The following is a 27,237-nucleotide window of genomic DNA, read 5'->3' as shown; positions in this document are numbered from 1 at the left end:
AGTTCAAAGGATGTCTTTTCCTTTAAAATAATTTTTACGCTCCAACAGTAAATATACAGTTTCAGCTGTTGGTCACTGTGATGACACCAACCCAGTCTGACAACAGTTCTCTGGTATGTTACTACCCTTCTGAATTTATCTTTTATGCTGTTTCTTTATAGTTGTTTATACCTGCAGACATTGTTTGGAAAACTATCATTTTCTACCATTTAGTATACACTTTATAATAACTTCATTGATGCAAATTCATGAAGTGCCACTCCACTGAATTCAGGAAGATTTTTGACTACTTAGGGAGGGGTTGACCACTAATGATTCCCATTCAAACACTGGCATAGTACACATTATGGACACGTTTATCCCACTGGAACAAATTATTGCTCTTAGACAGCTATAAATCCAGAATGGTTTTATTTGCCTCATAGGAGTCCTGATTTGCTCTGACAAACCAGGGATCAAAGTCACATGCTAAGCACAAAAGACTTCTTCAGACAGCTGCTGGTATGCAGGCTTTTTTTTTTTTAGTTTTTCAGACAGATACTACTCTTTTTTCATGCAGATAAGGCCTTACACATATGCTTTAAGTCAGGAGTTGAATGTCCCTTAGCCTATAAGAGAATAAAAAAAATGATGCCTTAGGAAAGGCCGACAACATATTCTATGGATTACATACCACTGCAATCAACTGTGTGTGGTTAATGTACCATGGGGATACTGGAATACTCTGAAGCAGAAATGGTAAAGAGCAAGTCCAGTGCTTGAGAAACTTGGGAGTTGCCTCGGGCACTAGTGTTCAATTTTAGCTTTTGTTTTAATGTAATCAGTTGTCAGATCAGTTAAAAATACAATACAATACAATACAGTACAATAAAATAAAATAAAATAAAATAAAATAAAATAAAATAAAATAAAATAAAATAAAATAAAATAAAATAAAATAAAATAAAATAATAAAAGGTCAAGGATTTACATAATGACATAATGCTTTTAAAAAAGCTTTCTTTTACATTGTTTTCCAGAGTTCACTCTGATTCTTGTTCCCATGGAAACAGGGAAGGCTGCTGGCAGCCAAGAACTAACAGGCAAGAACTCTTACTTGCAAACTTCAGTTTAGAACTGTCAGCTGGAATATGTAACAGTTTGAGAAAACAGCTATGTATTATAAAAAATACTCGACCTTAGATTTGTAAGAACATAAACAAGTGCAAGGGAGGCATATGGAACATAGTAAACAAGTACAGGTATGGATTCTGGTTTCTCTGAAATCAGAGAAAAGCTGTTGCTACTGCTCCAGTGGTCAATTCTGAGCCATTTTTTTGAGTTGCTGTTAGTTCTAAGTCCTTGAGCATCCACATTACATATTAACTCATATTAATATAACTCATATAAATTAGTAAGCCACTTGAGAAAACTTTCTTCAACAGAGAGGATAGGCTCACTAATAAGCACCTTAGACATACTCCTAATATACCATGTAAAAACTGAACTGCCTCATTTCTGCTGATAGGAGGAAATAATTTCCAATTATTTTAAATAATGTTTGTTTCCTTCTTTGATAATTTAATTCTTGTGTTACCCGTTTTGATAAGCTTGACAAATAAAAAGAAAAAAAAAAAGAAAAAAAAAAAGAGGCACGTAAACCACACCCAAGTTCAGTTACATTATTCTGCTCTAAACAAAACCAAACAAATTTGACTGATCAATCTCAAAAGCCCTGAGGTGATAAACATCACATCCCAAATGTAAACATTTCATTTTGGAAAATAAAAAGCTGTTTATTTAAGAATAAGAATTTTTTCAAATACCTGTATGGTAGTCATCTTTCTGAAGAATAAAGAGGTTCCAATCACATGTTCAGGTGAGAGTTCAAGGCAGATTTTGTATCAGCTTAGCTCCAGTTTTGCTTTGGAATCAGCATGAAATTACTTCAACTGTCTCTCACTGTGAAATAGTTGAACTGAGTTTTAAAACAAGTCTTAAATTTGAAAAATATCTGACATTTCAAAATAGTACATATATTCAGGATTTCATCTATTGCACTAAAGCTCCCAAGAGAGTATTACTATGTACTGATAATTAAAATATAACTTCAAAGTTATTTCAAAACTATTACTACAGGGAAAGCATTTTATTAACACTCCATGTCAGTATATGATATTGTCACCTTAAGTAGTCATATTGCTGGTATGACAGAATGTTGTAAAAATACTTTACTGTACAATCCATTTTTCTGAGGCGAGCCACAGCTTTTTTTTTTTATATGACTCAATTATTGCCATCCCCCACATACTAATATTCAAAGTCAGTCTTTATTTTAATGATATATTTTTAAAGCATCCTGCCATCTGCAAAAATGTCAAGTTCTGTTGTTTTTAAAGAACAGTAACTAAATTAGCAGCACTTTGCAGTAACATCATTTTGACAACAGCAAATGACTAAAAAGTACAGAATGTCAGAAGCAACAGTAATGCATACTTGAGTGACGAAGATAATTTTGTGCAGCTGAATAAGAATCTGCTGGACAGGGTCACTGATCTGACGCACCTTCCTTTGTGTTACAGGAATTCCTGCCGACGCTGTAGATGACAAGAGTAAAATCAGGAGGGCAGCTCATTTTGTTGCCTTAGTACATTAATAGCATACAATGTTTAAAACTTGTAGATGTAAATACCAAGTTGAAATGCTTGACTTGTTTTCCCAATAATGCTGGGAACAAAAAAAAGGATAATCTAAAACATTAAAAATTTAGAGAATGCAAGTAACAACACGTTTCAAAAGAAAATCTCTTTCTCTGAATCACTAAATTACTCCATGAGAAAAGCTGTACTAATGTACATTAACAATTGTTAAAATTTTGTCACATGCATTCAAAAGGATAAATATATGATAAAGATTATTTTCTTAACTGATTTTTTTACATAGACTAACACGATATAATTTTTTATATATTTTGATGTTATGAAATTTATTTTCATTCTATCCTGAGCATAATAATAATATGTCTGACGTGGACAATTTCAATGAGGTAAATCTATTGTTTGGGATTTTTGATCTTGTGTAATAAAGTCATACACATTGTCAGGCCCAGAGATTAAATAAAAGCTTATCAGCAGACTTCCACCGTAAAACACTTGGTGTATCACTAAAGAACATTAGTTCACAAAACAATCTTTCCAAGTTGACTATTAGACCTGGAAGCTGAGCAAAGAGGTTTGGCTGAAGTAGCGAACTTCAGCTAGCAGTCCTGTACCTCTCTTAAATACAATTATTTAATATTTTACACTTCAGAGCCTAATTTAGATATTCTAACATTTACTCTCATAGAAACACCCTGAGGATCATCAAGTCTTATGTATAAATTTACAACCACAGAAACTTTTCTTTTTTTTTTCTTAAGTGATTTTATGTCAAGATTAAAATTTCTGCTGAGAGGGTGATGGAACCCAAATACCAACATTAACTAGTCCACAACAGAACGATTACCACTTTTTTTACTGATGAATTTCTGTGCTGACTACTTTAATAAGGAGAATGACATTCACAAATATTACTCTCTAAAGACCATCCAGATTTGAAGAGCGCTCCCACAGAAATAAAGTGATACAGAAAACATCCTTCTCTACCACAGGGAGACACATTTCTAGTAGGATCAGGAAGAAAACCTCATTGATATTGCTGGGGGTTTTTGTTGCACTGCCTTTTGGCAGATGTTTTGAGAAAGTCAAGTGAAATTCAGTTTGACATATTTTCCCTGGGTCTTCTCTTAATAATCAGTAAGAGGAAAAGTAGCTTTGCATTTCCTCAGAGTTACTTAAATAAGAATGTAAGTTGGTTCTGCTCAAGGTGACAGTGGAAGCCATGCTATAATAATCTAAAATGTATGCCACCAGAAGAACAATTGCAATTTAGCTCTTTTTGCTTCATTTTCACCTCTCTACCTACTGTTTCAATACTGCTATATTCAAGGCCCAAAAGAACCCACTATGGTCTTGCCATTATAACCTTAAAATCTTCAGTTATGTTAGGACACTCATAAAACCTTTACTTCTTTGACATGTTCCCATTTTCACTGCTCCCTGTTCTGTGGTTTTTGTCTCCTCTTTTCCTGTCAATGGCCTGTTTTACAAACCAAGAGTAAATAAATCAGGTCCTTTTCTTTTGTAGGCCTTAATATTTTTTTCTCAATAGAAATATGTTTAGAATAATAACAGCCAACAGCAATGACCAAGTAGGACATAATTTGGATTTCCCTGTTATTCAACTTATGAAACTTTTTCTCTTTTCTAGTATGACAGCAACAATATGACTTAAAAGTCAAGGAGGACCAGATTTAATGTCTACTAATAATATCTGTGTGCTTCAAAGACTTTAGGAGCTCCCATGAAGTCCATACACTCCAGACCACTCCAAGTTCCTTGTTATGATTTGTTTTTGGGTTTTCTTTTATTTTTTTAATCCAGAAGTATAGATTTATTTAAAATATGAGGGCACATGTGTAGATAGACTGCTGAAGACTTGACCAAAGCTTTTAAGATTTTTATCCAAAAGGAAAACATCACTGACAAAAGATAATGGATTTACTCAAATTATTCACAAAACTGAAAATATCAACAACGACTAAAGCATTTTTCTGTAGATCATTATAGCTTGCAGACATTATGTTTAAACTGTGTTGTTATTAATGGCAGTTAATAACAACTGTGTTGTTGTTATTATTATGTTATTATATGTTTGCTTTAGCAAACTACTGAAACTACTGAAGGTTGACATCAAATTTGGATTTGTATTGCATAATTAAAATTCTTAATACAGTTTTTATATTAAAAGCTCTAAAATAGAACTTAGTACAGACAACAAGCACTTTTATGAAGATCAATATCTTAACTGAACAAAATATTTTTATTTCAAATATTATTTAATCCAGACAATATGCATTCTGGAATCACAGCTTAGCAACTCATGGCACGTGAAGCTTTTCAGTAAAAGGAAAAGTACTTCAAATAGAAAACTTGTTTCATCAATCATAATGTGCAAATACATGATAATTTGCAAGGGCTGTATGAAATATTCATTTTACAGGAGAAATTCCCATTGCATTCAGCAAAAGTTTAGCAGCAATAATGACAATTAACATGAGATTTTACTGATTCACTACTGGAATTCATACTTTTAAGAAGCACCTTAATGACACTTCAGATAACATATTTATATGTGAGATGTAATTATCTCTTTTTCTAACATTTTAAAATACAATTATAAATAAAACCATGATATTTCATATTGCAAAGAGCTACAGCTGGTAGACTATGGAATCTACCATCTCACCGTGAACAAACACTTGATTTTCTTAGTGTGGAACCTGCAGGTGAGTGAAGGTACTCTCAAAAGCAGAACAACAGGCATTAAAGAGGAAGAAATAAAAGAGGAAACACTCTATATGCAATAGGAGAATAATGTAACAATGTTCAAAGCCTTGAAAATTGTTAAGTTTAGTTTAAGTTAAAGTTTGAATTTCTTGCAAGATTGATGGCAGTCTTGATCCAGAACCAATATAATCTCTATCATTACTAAAAAAAAGAAAAAGGTTTTAATTGTGTTTGGTATCAATGATTGTGGAGAAAATATTAGTATTCCCTGACTCCTCATGTTTCCTCTAAAGAAAATCTGTTTAAATTTAGTAGTTTACAACTATGCATTTTTAAGTCAGATGAAGGCTGGTTTAATCTGCATGTCCAAAATAGAATGACTTCTATTAAAAAAACCTTTCTTTCTTTGGTCAGTACTAGTTAAGTGGGGAAAAAATTGGTATTATATCACCAGGATAGCAATATCACAATGTCAGAAATACAGGTCTACATGTTTCAATTCTCGATCCTTCTCTAAACTCTAGACAAATACTTTCTCAACCTGAAGATTTCACTATCTGTGATAAGCAAGAACAAATGGGTACAGACACCAGGGAACTGAAAGAACAAATGTGATGTCCTGATGGATGGCAGCCTGGATAGCCCAAGTACAGCAAGAATTTGTATCTATTTTTGTGGCAGGAGGGAATATTACAGTTTCAAGGAGTAGTTACAAATTAAGACAAGGAAATAGTTTTGCTAATGAATATGTGAGGGGTGGAGATTTGTATAGTAGTGAATTTCTGCAAAGAGAAAGAAAATGTGCTTTCTTCAACGCTCAAAAACGGGGAAGCCGCCATTACTGACCGCAACAGGAGTTTGTACAGCTAAAAAGTGATAAATGGGAGACTGGATGGTGTTATGCTAAGAACCATTCTGAAAGCAAAAATAAAACATTGCATTTGAATCAGAGTCTAATGAGAAACACAGGAAAAGAATCAATGCTATCATTATAAATACTTACCTAGCAAAGTTAAAGGTAAAACAAAAAAAATGTTCAAGAGGCAGATATAGCCAAGAGTGATTTTGAGAGTTTTTTCCAGATATGAAAGAAAAGCAGAAATAAAGAAACAATTAAGAGGATTTCTGAATAAGGGTGGTGCCAAAAACATCAGAAAAATAAATTATCAAGAATGTGTTTGATGCATTACTGAAGAAATAGAAGAAAAAGGAAGACCAGTTATTGGTCCAATATCTAATCAGCAATAAAACTGAATGCAAACACTGAAATAATTTATTGCATACTGCCAAAAAATGTGTAGAAGGAAAGCTAATGTTTGATGACATCTATTATTTATGCACTTGGAAAGCATTGCCTTAAAGCAAATATTAGTCTTAAGCATTTGTCTTAAATCATTCCTGTAAAACCATTCTTTTGATGGTAATTTGGATGGTAATTTGAGACCACCCTGGTATCTCATTTTGACTGAGTGCATGTTTAATGAAAAGATAATTCTGCTAACTGAAAGTCTGAGTAGCAAGATTAGGATATTCTTACAATTTTCCCATACAATTAATGTATTTTAATAAAAGGCCTGCATCTTTGTTTACATGATTTTTTCCACACTAGTAGCATCACAAATATTATCACTAAACAAAAACCGAGGCATCTAATCACTCAAACAGCAGAAAAAAAAAGAACAAAAATAAAAAAGGTTTTATGTCAAACTAACTAGTTTTCCCACTGTTGGTCTTGTTACAGCAGTTACATTAGTTCTAGAGCAACTGTAGAGCAAACATATTTCTGAGTCTTACGTATTTTCGTGTTCAAACATACTTTTGTGTTGAACTCTGAAATATTTTTCCTACTTCTCCAAGATCTTCTGAATTTTAAAAAAAAATTCTGAAGGAGGCTTTCATCTGTCAAACTGAATTCACTTTAAAACCAAAAGAAATTATACATCTTTAGGCCAAGTTTGTCTCCCTAAAAAGGAGACACAGAGACTGAGAGGGAATGAAAGTAAAAGAAACAATATTTTAATCCTTGCTGATGCTTTACTTAGTGAAACAGATATCAAAATTCTGTGGTAGCTAGCAGGAAAGACTATTTGATTAGAGCAGCTGAATTACATAATAGCAAATATAAGCCCTCACAGAAGCAAAAGTTCTTCAATTAACTTTGTTAATGAGACAGAAAAATAGAAAATAGAGTGCCCACTGCCTAGAAAGTCAAGGAAATGAAAAATATTATTGTGCCTATTCAAGGAACAGATATTTTACCTGCTTCAGATGCAGACACAATAACACAAATACAAAAGTAGAAGCTCTGAGTGAATGTGAGTCATGTTGCTTGGGGTAAGGACTTTGAGTTACAAACTCAGACACTCTGTCACAACAAATACCATAATATATTATGTGAATATATGCAAGAAAATCTGTAACAAAAACCACTTGGCTAGAAAGATAAGTGTGAACACAGCTGTTTGCTAGAATTTTATGAAAAACAACCTCCCTTTTCAAGTACTCATATACAAAATTGGGTTTGAAATACTTTACCCTTTGGCTGTTTCATATAAATGGTCTCTTATCAGTAAAGGGCTCATATCCAAATTTGCTTGATCAGTTTCATGACTCACCACATTTGACTTGCTAATCTGCAGTCTTATGAGTGTATTTACAAGTGCATGATATTTCACACCAAAGAGTCTGTCTCACCACTCACTGTACACAGCAGAGATGCAATATTTTCTGATTCATATGCTAAAATTAGGAAAATACTTATTAATTCTAAAAAACAAAACCCCAAAGATGATGAACATCACTAAACAATAGTAAACACCCTTCAGGCCTATTTTTATTGTTTATTATTATGCTAGAGACCCACTGAGCAGCTAGATCTGAGAGAGCAATCTCATCATGTTACTCGCTATGAAAACACAGGAAAATAGACCCAAACATGTAAAAATCAGTGTAACAAACATACGTGTGTACCCACACACTCAAGGAACACTAATTACTTTATTCATAATCCTTAGTCTTCTGTGTATGAGTTATGCTAATCACACACAGCCAGTCAGGGAGTAAGAAACAGCACAGATGTGTAGGCAAGTTAACTCACAGAAGTCATGGAGCACAGTGTATCCTGATGTTCAGCTCAGGGTTACCTGGACCATATTTCCTTTTCCCATGGCTACTCATTTGACAAGGATAGGAAGAGCAAGGCAATAGGTTTTGTTCAAATGCCTTGCAAGAGGGCATTTTTCAGTTCAAGATGATCTCAGGGAAAATAAAATCCAAACCATCCGTCTCTTTCCTGTTTTGTGCCCACTCTTGTTAGAATGGGAAAGACACACAAAAGGCAAAGCTTTTCATTCTCATCAGCCTCCCTGTTCTGAATAGCTCTATGCAGATTTCTTGAGGACATTAAAAAAAGTATCAAATGAGGCATAAATAATTTCTCTGACTGCTAATTTGGTCTTTAGCAGCTGATATAATTAGAGCAACTTCTAAGACTTTAACTTCTTAATGTGCATCGACATTGGTAAAAATCATACAAATACATTTTAATACAAAGTTTAGTGTTCTTCTCTTGCAGGCACCTAAACAGGCAATTGCAAGGAAAGAGCTGGTAAGATGATATGAGATCAGAAAAACCTGAGAAGATAGTAACTTTTGCTTAGGCTTTAACTTTCACTTCAGTGGTATCTAAAACACAAAACCTCTGAAAATCTTTCCAAGTTTGATCAGACTGGCAGGAAAATTGAATCAAGATTTTGTATTAGCAGAGAAATTCAGTACATCTCTTTGAATGAAATGGAAGCAAAGGGAGTGTTTTTTGGATGACAGCTCACTGATCTTTTCAGGAGAAAGGTGCAATTACCTTTATTTATTCAAAATACTCTTAGTAAGCTGCCCTTCAAATCACTGTTCTCTGGAATGGACAATCCCAACCAGGTTAATTAAGCTGTTTTGCAGAGCAAACAACGAAGTTTTTTTCTTGCTAGCAGTGATTCCACGTGCAGCAATAGAAGTTGACATAAACATACTTCAAACTTAACTCAGGCATCATATAGGAAAACTGGGCTGATGTCTTCAACAAAATCCCATTAGGCCAACATCTCAAGAGAAATCTGAATCTTAGACAAATCAGGAAAAGCAAGCCTACAAAACACTAAGGTCTCTAAAGTTCTTCACAGACAGCTCATTGTGAAATGGTAGGTTTCTAGGTGCAATAATAATTTTCAAGAAACTCTCTAAACTTTGTCTTCACAATCTGAAACCAGAAAACCATATATAGCAGATGTCAGACAATCTTATTCTGAAAACTTACCAAACTATCTAGTCATCTTATCTAAAGAAGAAATGTCTTCTCAAATCCATCAAATACAACTAATCTGAATTTAAAAAAAAAAAAGAAAATAAATAAACAAACAAAAAAAGCTCATCTCTGTAACCACAGAACTTTCAAGATATAAGGCAGCTGTCTACAATGTAGCCCAAATTACAGGCTCCAGAAAGCAAATTACACTACTGAATGGGGTTTTTTTTTTCATAATGTGTTTGTTTTCATCCTCAAAAGTAGTTAAATTTGGAGCTAAGTGATGACCTAAACTCATGACCTAAGTGATGAGCCAAATCACTTGCTACATACAGGATGCAGAGTTCCCATTTTGAGAGTATCCTAGTTCTAGAAATCCCCAATTATTCAAGTGGATACAAGCATTACCCACACAAGATTCAAGTCCAGGCACTGTGTAAAACAGTTACGTTTCTCGAAGAAAGATATAGGAGACCCTTTTAGAGTTACATCACTAGAATATTGTTCAGGCAGATCTGTGCTGTCTTCATTTGGTACCTTTGGTACTTTGAATGGTAATTTTAAATACTATTGGATTGCAGAAATGCAGGAAAGGAATCCTGAATACCAATGTCTATGCCTATTGGTCACAAGATACATAAATGCAGAGATTCCTCTAAATAGTGGAAACATAAATGAAATTATGAGGTAGGAGAAAAACTTTTAAACAAGATACAGAAGCACAACCGGATTGTGTTTTGAGACTTCTTAATCTCTTGAAAAGGCTGAGAAATTCTCAAAAGGATGTTACATCTATATTGGGAGGAAGGTTAGAAGTACATAAAGTCCTTAGACCTGGGTTTTCTAATAGCATGTTTTACACAGAAATGTCTTTCAATGTATTTAGGACACTGTCCTGATTGTGATGTAAATGAACATGATAAAGGGAAACAAAAAATATTGTCCAAAAGTGCCTTCCAGACAAAAAGTAAATTTTTCAACTCTCACCCAACTGACACACCAGCTCTACTGGACTACCATGCATGAAGACATATCACATATTTTCCTGCTATTTGGTCTTACCAACAGAAGTGAAGGTACGGTTACACTGTAAACCAAATGAAATTAAAAACCCTTTCATATGACTAAGCTAAGGTAAAGTTGGGAACCTTGTAATTTTAAACTAAGAAAAAAAGAGCAACTAATAAACTGTTACCACTCCATCATTCCTCACAGCTTTTTGACTCAGTATGTCCCTATACTCTGTCAATCTTTATAATTTGAAATTATAATGACTTCAGGAAAAGAAAAATGCATCTGTCACTGCTGCCTCTATGCTTCTGAAATGTGCAGAATCTTGTTCCTGTAGGATTAATCATTTCAAGTACCAGGAGCAACTATTCTAGAATCTGCACACCCTGCACTTGGCAATCTTGGGAGTTGCTAAAGGAGCTGGTCTAGTAGAAACACATTGTCTATACATTCTATACTGAGAAGAATAATCATTTTCTTAAAGCATAATTGAAAAACACTGAGTATGCAAAGTCATTAAAAATACTATGAAAATATTGGACTATAAAAAAGCTTACCCCTAATACACTGACAAATCCATACCAGCTTCTGTGCTACTGAACAGCTCAGCATATCACACCTTTTTGCAAAATACCACCCTAGTTTTAAATTAGAATGATCACGTTTTCTCTGAGAATGATGTGATGACAGCACAATTAGACAAATTCTTTCACGATCCTCATAAATATACCTGAAACTAAAACTCTCATTTGAGTGTTACCAGTTTCCAAGTTATCCAGAACAAAGTTGCTCACATTTTCCCCTGTAATACTGACATGCTTGACAAAACCATGGCTGATAATTCAAACTGTTAGCCGTTTATTATTAATGAATGTAGCACATCTCAAGCAATACCCAATTATCCTGAATTTATAATTACTTTTTAAAGCTGTCTTTTCTTTACCCCTGAAAAGTAGAAACATTTGCCATCATTAATTACAACTGATATAAAACACTGACTTCAACGTGAAGTAGAAACTACAGCTGATCTAAGAATGTAAAACTGCCTAGTTATTTTTCTGAGAAAGCAATCCTGAAGTATCTATATAATAACTGGACTCTATGCCAGGAGAAAAATGGGTAATGACTTCTAGAAATGCTGATTAAAGTTACCAGGACAGATAGGAACTAACTAGATCTTTCCACTTAAAATATTTAATTAAAGCTATGGCAATATGGCACAGAAATATTCAAATATTAGGAAAAAAGTTGAAATTTTGTTAATGTCTAAATCTTAAGAAAGAAAAATTAGCTACAGGGAAATCATTACCATTAATGCTTTGGGTGTGACAAGTTACAAACTACACAAAGATTTCAAATTTCTGTGCACAATGCTGAACTAACCCACAAAGAATTGAATTCCTGTAAGACACACAATGTGTTGTTCTTCAGTATGAACACAAAATAGCACTTTGTCCCTGGAAGCTGCTTTTTCTCAAGGGCTGCATTGTATGCAGCCCCTCCCCACAGTTAGTCAAGGCTTCCCTGTATCCTGCAGCCTTCTCCTGTTACTCTCTTAGCACAAGAAAGTGACCACAAAAAATTATTATTTTTTAAGTAAACTTTGACAATAATCTCAAGGCTGTCTAGCCACAGGTCCTCCAGCCTTCAAAATGACAGGTCATCCAGTTACAATTAGCAAACCATTTTAATGGATTTTAAGTAGAACTACCAAATCTTTTTTTTTTTTTTTTTTTTTTCCTCAGCACTAGTGGGTAGACATTTCAGTAAAGAGGTCATATTTCTTCAGTACCTGTGCCAAAATATAATCCAAAAAAAATCCAGCTACCAAATAGGACTACAAACAAATAAAGTAATGTTACTCTAGATTTTTTGAAGCCTGGGACATTTGCAGCAATAATGTTTTCTAATCTTCAGACAGCTACATTCCCTTTACTTTTTAAAAGATCATCTAAATCATCCCCATATTTATGAATGGAAATCTTAAATTTTGCTTAACTCTAACATCCATGGGGTTTTTTCCTCGTATAAAGTGCACTTCGATTTTCTCTAATCAGAATCCCATTGCCTTTAATAGGTAGGTCATGGTAGCTCACAATCTAGCAAGCAAACTCATAGTGGTTAGAGCTAGGGTTTTTTGAGGGTTTTTTAATATTCAAATTGGAAATATAATCCCTAAAAACTGTTACTTAAGATAACACCCAACACAGCTGATGTTTTCCAATTTGATTACCATAAATAACTAAAGGCAGAATTAATGCTGTGCTTTGTCACATTATTTCTGTCCTAATTAAAATCTACAAATTCCTTCAGTTCCATTCAGACAATTCTTCCAGACAGCTAAAGCTTGCCTCTTTCAACTTTCTTTTTCACACTCTTCCATCTGTTTCTTATCAATATTAGTCATCTTATGCTTAAAATTAAAACCACCTTCTTTCTCAAGGAGCCCAATAACATTTCAGTTTTCATAGCTGCTACTGCAAAATATGGGGACAAGCTACATAAAGTCCTGGTGATACCAAAGGTATTAAACTGGACGTGGCTGCCACAGAGGCACAGTTATTTTCTTTATTTAGGTAACAACAGATTGTGAATTTGTCACAAAAAATGAAATGCCCTCATATATTGGACTAAACAACTGCTTTACTGCTAGAAAGTAGTGTACACACTTCATTTTTGAAGGATCTTACCAATAGCAGACTCTTTCAAATTACTTGAATTGAAGCTGCTTGAATTATCCACTATGTCTATGTTATTGTCTAATTCAGAGAAAACACCTGCACGCAAAAATGAAAACAAAGAAGATTTTAACCCACCTCTGACCAGCATGATAGCACCTGATGCTTCTTTTGCCAATGTCTACCTTTCTCCATAGTCCTGTAACCCTCTGGCAGGATTGCTTCATATGCTCTTTCCTCATCTTTTCCATGTGCAGACTGACAACTGTCAACTGGAAGGTCAGTGTTTTCTGAAAATTCACATTTGCAACGGGCTGCTCCACAGCTGCAGGCTGCTACTGCAGTCTCAACTTCTCATCATTTTTCTGACAAGAAAGAACAAAAAGGCAATGTTAGATATTGTTCTTTTCCAATACTCACTGGAAAATCCAAAAATTGAAGTGTCACTTGCTCATTCACACATAAAACTAGACTTAGCTGTTAGTCCAGGACAGCACAGTACCTGGTTCAGTTGCTGATTCTAAATTTAGAGCAAGACTTTCAAACTCTTAAACTAAAAAATTATTTCTATCCTTTACATATAAGGCTTTGTTCTTGATAACAGTCTTTTCACAACAAGCACTGAAAGTGAGGAAAATGAAACAAAGGACAGAGAAGAAATGAATACTGAACAAAGGAAAAATAACAGATTGGACAAAGGTAGTAGGTTCCCAGGGAGAAGCACTGATAGATTTGCTCTCTTGCATCTTAGATAACGAACAGCAGTCCAGTTCTGAACAATGCAAAACCTGTGTAATATACAAGATAGTAGTAAAATATAAAGAGAACTTGATATGATGTTGTCTTGGTTTGACACTGGCCCAATGCCAGTGAGTTGCTCGCTCACCTCCCCAGCCACAGCTGGGAAAAGGAGAGAAAAGGAAAAAAAAAGTTAATGAAGGCTTCATGAGTGAGATAAGGACCAAGAAAAATATTTCAAGGGTAAAACAGGCTCAACTTTAGTTGCAAAGTGAAATTTATTTCAGGATCAGAGGAGGATAACGAGAGGTAAAATAAGCTGTTAAAAAACAGTTCCCCCCCCCCCCCACCGCCGCCCCAGCCCCTCCCTTCTTCCCACCAACAGCACAGGGAGACAGGGCATGGGAGTTTTGGTCAGTTCATCACTGAGATTTTCTTCTCTCCTCCAGGAGAAATCCTTCCCCTGGGAGACCATGGGCTCCCTCTCATGGGAGACAGTTCTCCATGAACTTCTCCAACATGGCTCCATTCTCACGAGCAGCCAAACTGCAACTGCTGCAATGTGAGTCCCTCTCATAGGCAGACTGTCCTCCTAAAACTGCTGTGACATAGGTCTCTCTTTCTATGGGGTGCAGTCCTCCAAGGACAGGCTGCTCCAGCCTGGAAGCAAGTGCCCTCTCTCTCCACTGGGTCTTCCAGTGGGTCACAGCCTTCTCCAGGTATCTACCCGCTCCCCCACAGGCTGTGGGTGGATCTCTGCATCCCCCGTGGATCCCCATGGGCTGTGGGTGGATCTGTGGATCCCCATGGATCCCCATGGGCTGCAGGGGCACAGCTGCTTCACCATGGTCTCACCACGGCCTGCAAAGAAATCTCAGCTCCAGTTCCTGGACCACCTCCTGCCTCTCCTTCTCCACTGACCTTGGTGTCTCCATGTAGTTTCCCTCACATGTTCTCACCTCCTCCTCTTCTCTGACTAGAAGCAAAACCCTGACTTTGTTTGATTTTCTTCTTAAATATGCCATCACAGAAGAGCCTCTCCCATTGGCCCAGTTTTGGCCAGCAGCATGTCCATCCTCAGAGCCATCAGGGATTGGCTCTGCCAGACATGGTGGAAGCTTCCAGCAGCTTCCACCTCTGTGGCCCCCTGCTACCAAAAACAAGGCTCTGCCAAACCAATATAGATGTGATGGCAGAGAGACACTGAGACTGAAATGACCAAATGCTACTGACATTACCAAAGCAGAGCTAAGAAAACCAAAACATGGAATACAAATTCTTTGCTTGTAACATTTAAGTGCCACATCTTGTTTGCAGCACGGGGTTATTTAATGCATATAAAATTCTGCCTCTGTCGATGTTTATTGTTTTTCTGGAATGAATAGAAATCCCCAGTCCCTGCCATTTCTTCTATCTTAATGCAACAGATTTTGAAGTAAGACTTTTTACGATCTCCTATCGTTCCAAATCTTCACATATTATTTCTGTTATTTCTGTTGTGTGTAAATAAATTCATATTTGTTTTTACTCCATCTTGTCGAAGTAAAGTATGATAAAGGAGGACAGGAGAGAAATTATATAAATATATCAGATTAAACAAATTAGTACCTTTAATATTAAAGTTATTCCAGGAGATAATACATTCTTACCAAGTCTGCATAAGACAATTTGTCCTGTATCTAAGACAACAATATTTTAAAGTTTTTCCCATGAAGTATTTTGACTTTATTCAGGCACAGCAGAGTGAATGCACTAGAAACTTTCTCCTCAGAAACTTCACTGCATCCCTGAGCACTGGCTATACATACCACTGTCTGCATAATTGTCTGCTTGAACTACTTCCCCACCCTTTGTTCAAGTCCCAAATCTATTACAAGCCAAGAGATGGCTTGTCAAGGTTTTCTCTTTAAATTCAGGTGGGAAAAGACCATTTTATACTTCAGTACTGGACTGAGGTTATGTCCAAGATGCCACAATAGCAGTGTAGCACAGTATGAAAACCACTAACGATGACTCTCAAACTGACTTTAGGAGAGCACTCCAGTCCTGGCACACATGAACCCACTTCTTGTGCCCTGAACAGTCAGGGCACAGTTACTGAAGAGAACCAGTTCACCCGCTCCACATCAAAGGAATCAAAGCAAAAAGAGAGAAGGGTCAAACTGCATGGGCATTTCCAACTTAAATCTCCTTTCAACGTTTTCAATATTGAACCTCATACTCAAAAGATTAATTGTTAACGACAACTTGTAAATCAGGCAGAGCTGAGTGGGGGAAAAAAAGGATCAAAAAGACAGCCGATACCAACTGGTGCCAGATCTCGCTGTCCATCAAGAAAGGAAACCTGTTTGAAATGTTTGAATGGAATTCCATAGACCTCAAACTAAAAATAATTGACACACACTACAGAAAATGTTCAAAGATCAGTGGAACATATCCTAAAGTCTTAAAGCAGTTATGTAAACTGTAAAGCAATAAACTCGTTTATATAAAAAAATCTGGCTCATTTACGTAACACTTGAATACAGAAAACTATAATATTTCATTACTAATCTGAGAATAATAAATAAATTTGCTGTGATATACTTTATTCCACCTAGAAAAATAATTAATAATTTTAAAAAGCGGTATTACATACTGCTTTTTCTCTTTTGAGTAGGACTCTGGCTGATTTAGAAGACCATTAGTACCCTGACTAGAAGAGGATGGGATGCAACTCCAATGTCACTTTTGCTCACCACAGCAGAGGGACCAAAATGACCTACATAAGGATATAAAGAACATAATTTTGTGAGAAGATTATGAAGAAAAGTGTGCTTCAACACATTCAGTGAATAAAATTCTTAAAATAACTGTGTGTGTGTGCAGCAACGGTTTTGGTTTTAGCAATGAGTATGCTTGGGTTTAAAACACTTAGCGTGCAACATGTTATTAATATTTCAGAAATGCAGTCCAGTAATTATGTTAGACTATGATATTAAAATATTTTTATTGGAATTATCACTAAAATTTGTTGAATTTTTTTATAAAAATGTGGATGATTGTGACTGTGCACTGCTGCATACATATCCCTTTGGAAATGAGTGAGGACTCAGGAATGCCATGAAGACCTAGCATTCCATAAACTGTTTTCTTATTCTTCCACCTTTCACTCCATTGTGACACAATTCTGTTCTGCTATTTATGTAGCAGGTACTAAAATTTATGTAGTAATTTTAAAAATGTTGGTGTGATAAAAAGAAAGGAACTTTTTTTCATTTATACTATTTATTGCTTGAAACAATCATTTTCATATGCCTTGAAGTCTCAGAGAGACTTCTTTCAGATAAGGAGAAAGACAGATGTTTATCTTTTGAAGAAATCTATGAAACTGGAATATTCAAAATATCCCAAACATTGAAAAAGGAATTAGGTTGATAATTATCCATTTGAACTGTGCTCATACCCACACTTGATTCTAGAGTCCAGTATTTTATAAAGCTCTCTGGAGGCTCTATCAGTTGATACAGTTTATTTTCACATTTTCCTTACAAACTAGTGCCTCAGTTTCCCCATTCATCTAATTGATCATTGAAACAAATTCCGCCTTCATGTATAAAAAACACAATTGAAAAGGAAAGATAAGGGAAAAAGTCCCCCTACAAAAAATCTTCAAATTATGAACCAATTAACATTTTTTCCAGCATTCATCTACCTTTGTTACTTAGCTAAAACATGTCTGGAAATTTGTGTCCCAGCCATGAAGAAATCTTCTGTCTTCATTCATAATCCTGTTTATTTGCACTGTCTGTCTCTTCAATGGTAACTATCAATACTGTAAAATCGAGATATAGTTTTGGAAAAGTGAAACCTGAATTGTTGGTTTTGACTTCCAACAGGAATCTAAATGTCTTTAGAAGGAAAAAAAAAAATAGGTTGAATAAAATAAAGATCCCGATCTTTCATTTATCTCTGTTTTGTCATATTGCTGTTCAGAAGAATTAACTTTTCTGTCTTCATGAAATATAGAGCTCTCTAGTGGCATTTGCAAACAGCGTTTAATTAATCTTCTTTATTAGAGACATTTACAATTACAGCATTATGCTAGTCAATTGACTTTCTATTTTAAAAAAAAATGACAACCTATTTCCACTGGTAAAGTACCAATAAAATAAGTAATAACTAACATGAAATTGGCAAGGGGAAAAAAAACCAGGCTAAACCAATATATCTTTTCCAGTAAGAGGGTAACAGCTCCTGTGCATTAGGAACAAGAATTAGATGTTACATATGTGGGTTTTAGCAAGGCTTTTGACAATGTTTTTCAATGACATCCTAGAAGAAAGCTAGGGAAGTGTGAGCTAGACAAAATCATGATCAGTTGGCTGAATAATTGACCATAAAAATGGTACTCAACGTGGTAACTACTTCGAATGTTTGCTAAACTGAAAATGGGTAGTGAGCACAATTTATCAGGCTCCTTTTTGACCTTGTTCCAAAACCACCCAATGTTGTCACTGAATTACAATTATAATCTGCATAATGGATAGATAGAGTGCCTATTAAAAGTGCCTGGACTGTGATACATTCACATCATATATCATATATTGCAGCATATACATCATACACAGAGTTGTGCCAATGAAAGTGACACCCGGTGTCAAAGAAAGTTTTGAGAAACTGGACAAACTAAAAGAGTGGATGAAGTTTAAACGGGGAAATGCAAAGTCCTGTGAGCAAGGAGAAACAACCATACAAATGCACAGACTAGAGAAGGACTGGTGACAGAAGCTCTGCAGCAAAATATATGGGGATTTTGCTGGATCAGGAAGAGAATATGATGCTACAATACCATGCTTTTTTGAAAAGGTAGACATCATACTGATCCCAGCATATAAACAAAAAGAATAATCCTGAAGATTTGTGTATTCCTTCTACTTGGTACCAAGAAGATTCAAAATTGGATTAATTAGGTCCAGTTTTGAACAATACACTTAAAATCACATCACTCTTACTTTCTAAATCATGTTCTGTAGACCTCTGATTATTCTCAGGGGTTATACCTTTTCCTTCTCTGTCTCCACATTTCTTATTATTCAGCTCAAATTAAATAAAAAAAAAGGAAAAAAAAAACAACGGGGGGAGGAGATGCAACATCAGAGAAAAACCATAACTTTTATATATTTCCACTGTGGGGAGAAAATTTTCAGTAATTGTTTAACTATTCCATCTATCTGGGATCCTGCCAAGAGAAATATATGTTCATACACTATTTAACAGGTTTGAAAGCACTTACCAAACAGTTTTTGGGGATATTCTGGAGTCAATGCTATCATAACCCTTATTTGAGTTTTAAGATTGGGTCTGAAAATTTCAAGCGTTATATGCATCCCATACGTGAACAGACATATGTCAATCTAATATCTCCTGCAAACCAGACACACATGAAGTATAAACCCTTTTAAGCAAAGACCAAAATTTTCTGCAAGCATCAGACTAACTGCAGATGTTATCTTCATACGGAAAAAAAAAAAGACTCAATCAGATATATGATTGCTGACTGTAAAGACAGTTTATGCATTTCTGCTGTTTCCAAACTCTTTCTATAACATGGCATTTTTAAGACTGACTGTCAAATACCTGTCAGGAGTGACAGGTAACTCTAAAGCTTGGAAATGGACAAGATAATCTTTGACAACTCTTCCTCCCTTACATTCTGCAATTCTATTAAAAAGGTTTGGTGCACTAACAAATTAAACATTCAGCAACTCTTAAAAAAATTATACCTTCAAAACAGTTTTTGCACTGTCACTTTATTCTCCAAACTGAAATAGTATAAATGTAAAAAGGTTTCTTTCTTTTTATCACACCAACATTTTTAAAATTTAGCAGAACAGAATGGTGTCACAATGGAGTGAAAGATGGAAGAATAAGAAAACAGTTTGTGGAAAGCTAGGTCTTCATGACATTCCTGAGTCCTCACTCATTTCCAAAGGGATATGTATGCAGCAGTGCACAGTCACAATCATCCACATTTTTATATAAAAATTCAACAAATTTTAGTGACAATCCAAATAAAAGTATTGTAGTCTAACATAATTACTGGACAACATTTCTGAAATATTAATAACCTGTTGCACGCTAAGTGTTTTAAACCCAAGCATACTCATTGCTTTAACCAACACTAAAACAATTGCTGCACACACATGGGGGTTTTTTCAAGAAAGAAAATCTTTTATGCACTGAATGGCACAAAATCTATTTCTAAACACAAAGGAAAAGGAAATTAAAATGAACATTAAGCCAATCTTTATGTCTTTTTCTGAGTTAACAAAAAACCTTGATTAATTCAAATCGAATTGCTAATTAAGTACTACTTTGTAATGCATGTGGTGATGCTTAGAAGCTAACATGATTATTAGCGCAACAATTGCCAGCAGAGCAGAACTGAATTTGGACATGGGGGGAAATGACTGGGTGAAAAACCAGTTAAATTATGTTGTGTTTTTTGGTCCTTCAAACAGCTGTGATCCTCATAAAACACAAAATAGAATCAACTCATAACCATCTAGAGGTGGAGTACAAAGGTTTATGTCACAGATAAAGTTCAGAGAACTGCATCAGCTGTTTCAGGTTTGGTCAGGTTCTTTAGCTTAAATTTAGTCATTTACATATAGTTTGAAAGCAGCTACACTGCTTCGTTTACTATTTTCAGCCAACAAATAGTTGAACAGCCTCTGCAGGAGAGATAGGCAGGCTTCCTAGCACAGGCTATAGCCAAGCTGCTTTCAAGAATAATCAGAGTATGTCTTCTAGCAGCATCAACCTAGTCCAGGAGCACAACACCATGATACCTATAGATCCAGCCTGGGAGAGCCAGTGTTGACCTGCAGCTAAAAGTCTTATCTAGATGCAAGATGAATTGCTGTGGTCTATAAGCCATGCTCTCCAGCATCCTGAGTTAGGGAAAGACCAGTTCCAGTGTGAAAACAGGAAAAATGCAGAGAGCAACCTTGCTAATGGGCATTCTCATGCATTTGGACACCAGGACAAAGCACCCAGCTAAGAGCAACCTAAATGCACGAGCTCAGACCAAGCACTGTTAATGACTTCCGACTCCCTATTGGCCCTGACTAACATGGAATGCGGACACACTCCACAGCTCAGGCTACACTCAGAAAAGAAAATTGGACTTACTTCTCCCATTATCTAATTGTCATTGTCCCCCACTACTCTGAGTAACTGGGAACTTGATCTGAATACATGGATTTGCACATACAAATTTTAAAATGAAATGCATATTATAGTGATACTGTTGATACAAAAATGAAAATAAGCTTCAATTCCCAAAGAACACAGAGAGGCACAGAGAAAGAATGTGACAGGATATACGTGCCTTATGCACAGATCAGAACTACAGAAACTGAGAGAAGGAAGTTGTTCTGACCATCCAGGTAATCTACCATGTCTGCCCATTTTTAACATATTCTCGGAGTAGTAGAAGGTACAAATGGCTCATATTTTGTATATATTTGTCTCATATTTGTCATATATTTTTAGCTGATGGACTGCAGTTATAAGACTTACACTCTCCTCTGCCACATCCAAAGACAGGACTGAACTGAATATTCATCATTCTATATTGTTTTAGGTATATGAGAGGAAAGTTGAAAACCTTTTAGGATATATACAGTATATGAAACAATAATGGATGATGCCTATCTAATGAAACACAAGTTTCCAAAATAGTAAAAGTGACTTAATTTTACTGTCTTCCAAACAGACAAAATACATTTTTCAAATCTGTATACTACAAAAAGCAATCAAATTATTGTTTGGTTATACACTCCTCTCTTTAAAGGAAAATATTAGAAAAACAAATCATTAGTTACATCAACTACTGTTTTGAGACTTACTCTTGCCTTGGAACACAGAAAACTCAAATTTCCTACTGGTCTGTTTGGTGACCTTACACAAACTACCTTTTTCCTCTCCAACTCTTCCTACCCAGAGCATGAAAATATAATATTGATCACCTTGAAATGAAAGGTGCAACATGACAGAGAATTATTGCCATTATTCTTGCTTGTTTGGGTCCTCTGTACCATGTGTTATGTCAGCAACCTTCACCTTCCAGAGCTGAACACAAAAACCCTATGGAACACCTGCCACCCCTACATCTGTTTCTGTTCTAACAAAAACAGTTTCTATGGAAAACTAGGAAATATAAGAATTTTTGTGGGGAGCTGATGATGATTCTTTTTACTGGGATTATTTTCAAGCATGGATTTTATGGTATACTTAGCACACAAGGTAACTAATTGTACTTCATCATCTAGTGACCTGTTTTTCAATTGCCTATTTACCAGCTACCAAACTAGTTTTAAACTACTTATAAAACAAATTCCACTCTGGCTCCAAAAGATATCTGTTCTTTAGTTCCATATACAAGGACAGAGAGTACAGTCCTTATTCCAGAAACATTCACAGCTGGGATGAAAAAGGAGGCCATAAGTACATCTCAGTAGAGAAAGCAAAGTATAAGCTAGCTGGCTTCAACAAAACATTGAACTACATGGCAGAAACACCAAATTCTCTGACACCGTGGAAAAATGACAAATTACTTGGGTGGGGAATCACTGGGGCCTTGACTAAGATGAATTAGGCTGTCTATATCACACAGAGCTTTTATTTCAGGAGCAGCTGTTTGAAATTCTTCCAAGCACTTTTAGTCAGAACATTGCCTTTTTTTTTTTTCAAAAGGCAAATTTTCAGGAATAATTATTCTCTTTATTAGAAATCCTTCAACTTTATTTCCTAAACTGGTTTTCCTTCAACTGGTTCTCTTAAATACCAAGAAGAAAGAAACAACATGGCTCCGTCTGTTTCTAAGTCTTGTAACATGCCCCTGAAACGTGAAAGATCCTAGCCTGAATTATTCTTATTTACAATAATTTGCAAAATTAGGTCTCACACTTCTCATTACTGAGGCATATTCCCCTTCATTTCTTCAGTATTCTGGATCTTTGTCAGAGTCGCTTTTCTTTTAATATGCATAGTAAAATATCAGTTGGAGTGGAACTAGAACTGCAGTGTCTCTTCCTTGAGAAAACTAGACATTATCACCCAAAATACACAGGCAGTTTTGTAGATAGGTGCATTTTCCAAGTATTTATACAAAACTAACTATTCTAACTTCTATGCAAAACTATCAGTTCTATCATATCTCACAAATATCTGGGTAGAGCATTTTTCTCTCAAAGACACAATAACTGCAACAAAATCCCAAATCTAGCATCTTGACATTATAGCACATTTCTTTGCAAATTTCATCACAGTTTTGTGAGAGAATGACTATATCAAGATACAAAAAAATAATGGCATACAATAAGATTCCAAATCTGTACATTAAGAAAATTAAAATGAAAAAAACCATGCAAAAAGTTGTTTATAGTATCTCAGTTACAAAACCTATCCTGTATCTTTCTTTCATTCCAATACCTCTTACATTTCAAAAGGCAGTGATTTGTTACAGTTTTCTGGTAAGTTTGGGTGTCCTTTTTATTGAAAAAAAGGTGTAATATAAATAATGATCTTAGACCGATATGTCAAAAAACTCCTGAAAAAAAATTAACTATTGATACAAGTTACTTGTTTCTGGAAGGTGAAGACTAGGATGTTTGGGACCAGGAGTTCTAGAAAACCTTTTTTCTACATAGAGGTCCTTCATGCAAGCTACAGAGCCCTGATAAAAGGAAACTAAGAGATGCAATATCTGAACAGACAAGAGTGGCTGTGTAAAGTATAACTTTATATTGCAATTATCATAACAATCTTCAAAGAGCAATTTTGCTATACAAAAACATTGTCCTTGTATTTTTAAAATAAATTCTCTGAGATCATATATGATGTGTAAATTACTGATGTTCTTCATGAAGGATGCTTAAAACACAGCCTGAAGCAAATGAAAGAACTGTAAGAGGTGTTTCTGCAAAACTGTACCAGAGAGTTAGAAAACATAAGGAAACACCTTATCAGCATCACTGGTCTGTATTCTGCAATCTGTAATTTAAAATTTATTCTTGTAGGTTCCATTTTCTGTGTCATTGTTTATGAATCATACACAAGATTATCAGCTTGTTTCACCCAAATCAAGTGTATATTCTCCTATTCACAAACCACCCACAAGTGTGCCATAATAATTTAATGCTATCAGATATTATCAAAACTGTAAGAACTTCCATAACAATGCCATTTTCCAACAAAGAATGACATTGGGTTTTAAGATACTGTCATTTTTCCTGCAAAAGAGTGTCCAAAAAAATTTTAATGAATACTTTGTAAAAAACAAATTAAAGAGCTTGCATAGAAAAATGTTACAGGAGGATGGGTCTTTTCATTTTGATTTGTTTTCTGCTTTGCTGCACCTTATTTTCTCAGATGTAGAAAACAATGAAAACAAAAAATAAAGCCTAATACATGTACTTGTGATAAAATGGAAAGCTGATGGTGATAGGTTACTGCATTTCAATTAGCCTCCATAAAGTACTGCTCGGTTCATCTCCTGATGCAGTTTCTTCTCTAACATGAGATGAGAGATGGATAAGACATCCAGGCATTTCATCATCACATCAGACAGCAGTGAGCTGACCTTCCCTATGTCTGGACGTGCCCCTGCATCATGAGTCAAGCAGCTACAGAAAGAACATTCTTCATTTACTTGTTTCTAAAAAACCTTTTCCACCACTGAATTCCTGCCCAGGTATTTATGGAGTTATGACATCCAGCACTGCTCCCTCATCCTGCCTGCGACAGTTTGATGCTGGGCAGCTTGGATGTTACCACACCACAACACAGCCTCCAGTATCAGCTGGAACAATTAGCCTTGACACTGACCCAAATAGAACTGCTACTGGGAACTGTGGCTGTGCACTCCCAGACACACTAAGAAGTGCCTGGGGCCTTCTCCTGGGATGGGGGAGATGGGGCCTGCCTTGTGGGGATTGTGCTCTGGGGTCAAGGCACTACACCAGTGGACAAAGCACCTGTGAAGGAGAGGAGCATCCTGTCAGGAGGATTTACAGGAGAATGTCAGGATCTTCACAGAGACAACACTCTCAAAACAATGCATGGAAAAAGGAGTATCTAGGGCTTGATGTCAAAGGAGAAGTGGATGAAGGCTCCCAAGAGGAGGTATGTTGAAGCCTTGTGACTTCTGCCAAGAGAAAGAAGCCTTTTCCTCTGACTACAGAGGAATAATTGCAGAAGAGGTATAGCAACCTAGGAACAGGCGAGGAAGAACAAGGCCTAATGGAGGACACAACAGAGCTAGGTGAGTCTGCATCAAGTGTTCACCTCACAACTAAGATGCAGTAGCTGACAGTCATTTGAGGCTGTGGGAACAGAGACATCCATCTACTTGACCAATTTGATGAATATGATAGCATTTGCTTGGGTCCAGGACATTGTGGAGATGCTACCAAGACTCATCCTGACCCTTGGGCTATTACTTCTTGCTGTTCATGTGGGCATTGCATGATTCATGTGGGCTCAAATAACATTATTAGGGCCAACTGTGAGCACACTGAAAGTGACCACATTGCACTGAGGTCAAGTGTGAAGGGCAGGGGACAGAGGGGGTGTTCTGAATTCTATCACTGAGGAGAAAAGGCTAAAGTCTGGCTGCAGTCCAACACCTGATCATGTGTAGTCATAAGCTTATCAGTGAGGACCAGAGGAGCAGACCAAAATGGGTGACATTGTGGTAGATGCTTGCTATGAACCACACAAAACCAGAGAGAAAGTCAATGAAGCCTTTGTTGGAGAGATGGAGGAAGCACCATGATTCCAGACACTTATACTCATCGGGGCCTATAAACAACCCTGATATCTGCTAATGGGGTAATACGGCTGAGTGGAGCAATCAGGAGACTTCTGAAATCTGCTGATGACAATTTCTTGATGGAGCTGATGGGCACTCTTCCAGACCTGTCGCTCTCAGACAAGGAAGAAAGAGGCAAGGATGGGAAGATCAACAGCAGCCTCTTGATCTTACAACAACCATCAGACTGTGGAGTTCAAAATCCTGAGAGAAGTGAGGAAGTGAAATTGTACAGTTACAACAGAGGACTTCAGGAGAGCAGAATTCAGCATGTACAGGGATCTTCCTGGTAGAATCTCACAGAAGGCTGCTGTGGAAGGTAAAGGGAAAGCTTGGGAAAGCAAGCTAATCTTCAGGGACACATCTCAAAACACTGGAACAGCCCAATCCTGCATGTAGGAAACAGGGGGACTACACAGGAATAAAACAGGTATTGCCCAAAGAGTAGAGTTAGGAAAGCAAAACCTTAGCCGAAGAAGTTGAAACTAGCAATGGATGTGGAAGGCAGAGGAAAGGTCAACAAAAGAAAGACTGGAAAATGGGGGCCTACTAAGCAACCTAGTGACAAACATGGAAAAGCTTGGGACATTTGGTCCCTCATTTGCTTCCATTTCCATTGAGAAACTTTGGCCATAAGTGTTTCAGATCTCTGAGCCTACCTGTAGAATCTATGAGCATAAAGCATTTCCATATAGCAGAATATAGAGTGAAAAGGCATTTAAGCCAATTGGACATAGAAAAGCCCATTGGACCAAATGAGAAGGGTCTGAGGGTGCTGATTCAATTGGTCAATACCACTATCTGTCAAGTCTAAAAGGATCAAAAGGAGGTTCCTGTAAATTGATAAAAGCTGAATGTTAGACACATATCCAGGAAAAGCAAGAGGGAAGATTCAGGAAGCTGATAGCCAGTCAGCTCCACCTCAGTCTCTGGGAAAATAATAGAGCAATTTCCTTTGGAAGTAATTTTCAAGCACAAAAATGACAAGAAGGTGACTGGGAACAGTGAGGATGGACTAACCCAACACCTGTTATACCTGACTAGGCTGACTGGTGTCTGTGATGAGATTCCTGTCTGAGGAAAAGGAAAGAGCAATACATGCTGGGGGTAGCCTTACTTTAGCAAGACTTTTGTTTGACACAATATCCCACAGTATACAAAGGACTATAAGGTAGGAAGATAATTGGCTGAACCTCCTGGCTCAAAGAGATGCCATCATTAGTACTAAGTCCAGCTGGTGGCTGGAAGTAACATCCTCCAAGGACTGATATTAGGTCAGTACTATTT

General features: G+C 36.1%; 1 protein-coding gene across 1 annotated transcript in view; it reads right to left on the bottom strand.

The window, feature by feature from the left end:
• NEK10 (NIMA related kinase 10) overlaps positions 1–27,237 on the bottom strand; it is a 78,254-nt gene that overhangs the window by 7,202 nt on the left and 43,815 nt on the right. Inside the window, 6 exon segments of the mRNA XM_066190007.1 lie at positions 2,478–2,576; positions 13,365–13,451; positions 13,538–13,688; positions 13,691–13,717; positions 24,555–24,636; positions 24,638–24,779. Of these exon segments, the coding sequence (XP_066046104.1) occupies positions 2,478–2,576; positions 13,365–13,451; positions 13,538–13,688; positions 13,691–13,717; positions 24,555–24,636; positions 24,638–24,779 (588 nt within the window).

This window comes from Chamaea fasciata, unplaced genomic scaffold, assembly GCF_029207755.1.
Source record: "Chamaea fasciata isolate MVZ Bird 193981 ecotype frontalis unplaced genomic scaffold, bChaFas1.0.hap1 SCAF_1, whole genome shotgun sequence".
Lineage (NCBI taxonomy): Eukaryota > Metazoa > Chordata > Aves > Passeriformes > Sylviidae > Chamaea > Chamaea fasciata.
Note: the sequence above shows the minus strand (reverse complement) of the source record. Positions and strands in the feature narration are given on the sequence as shown.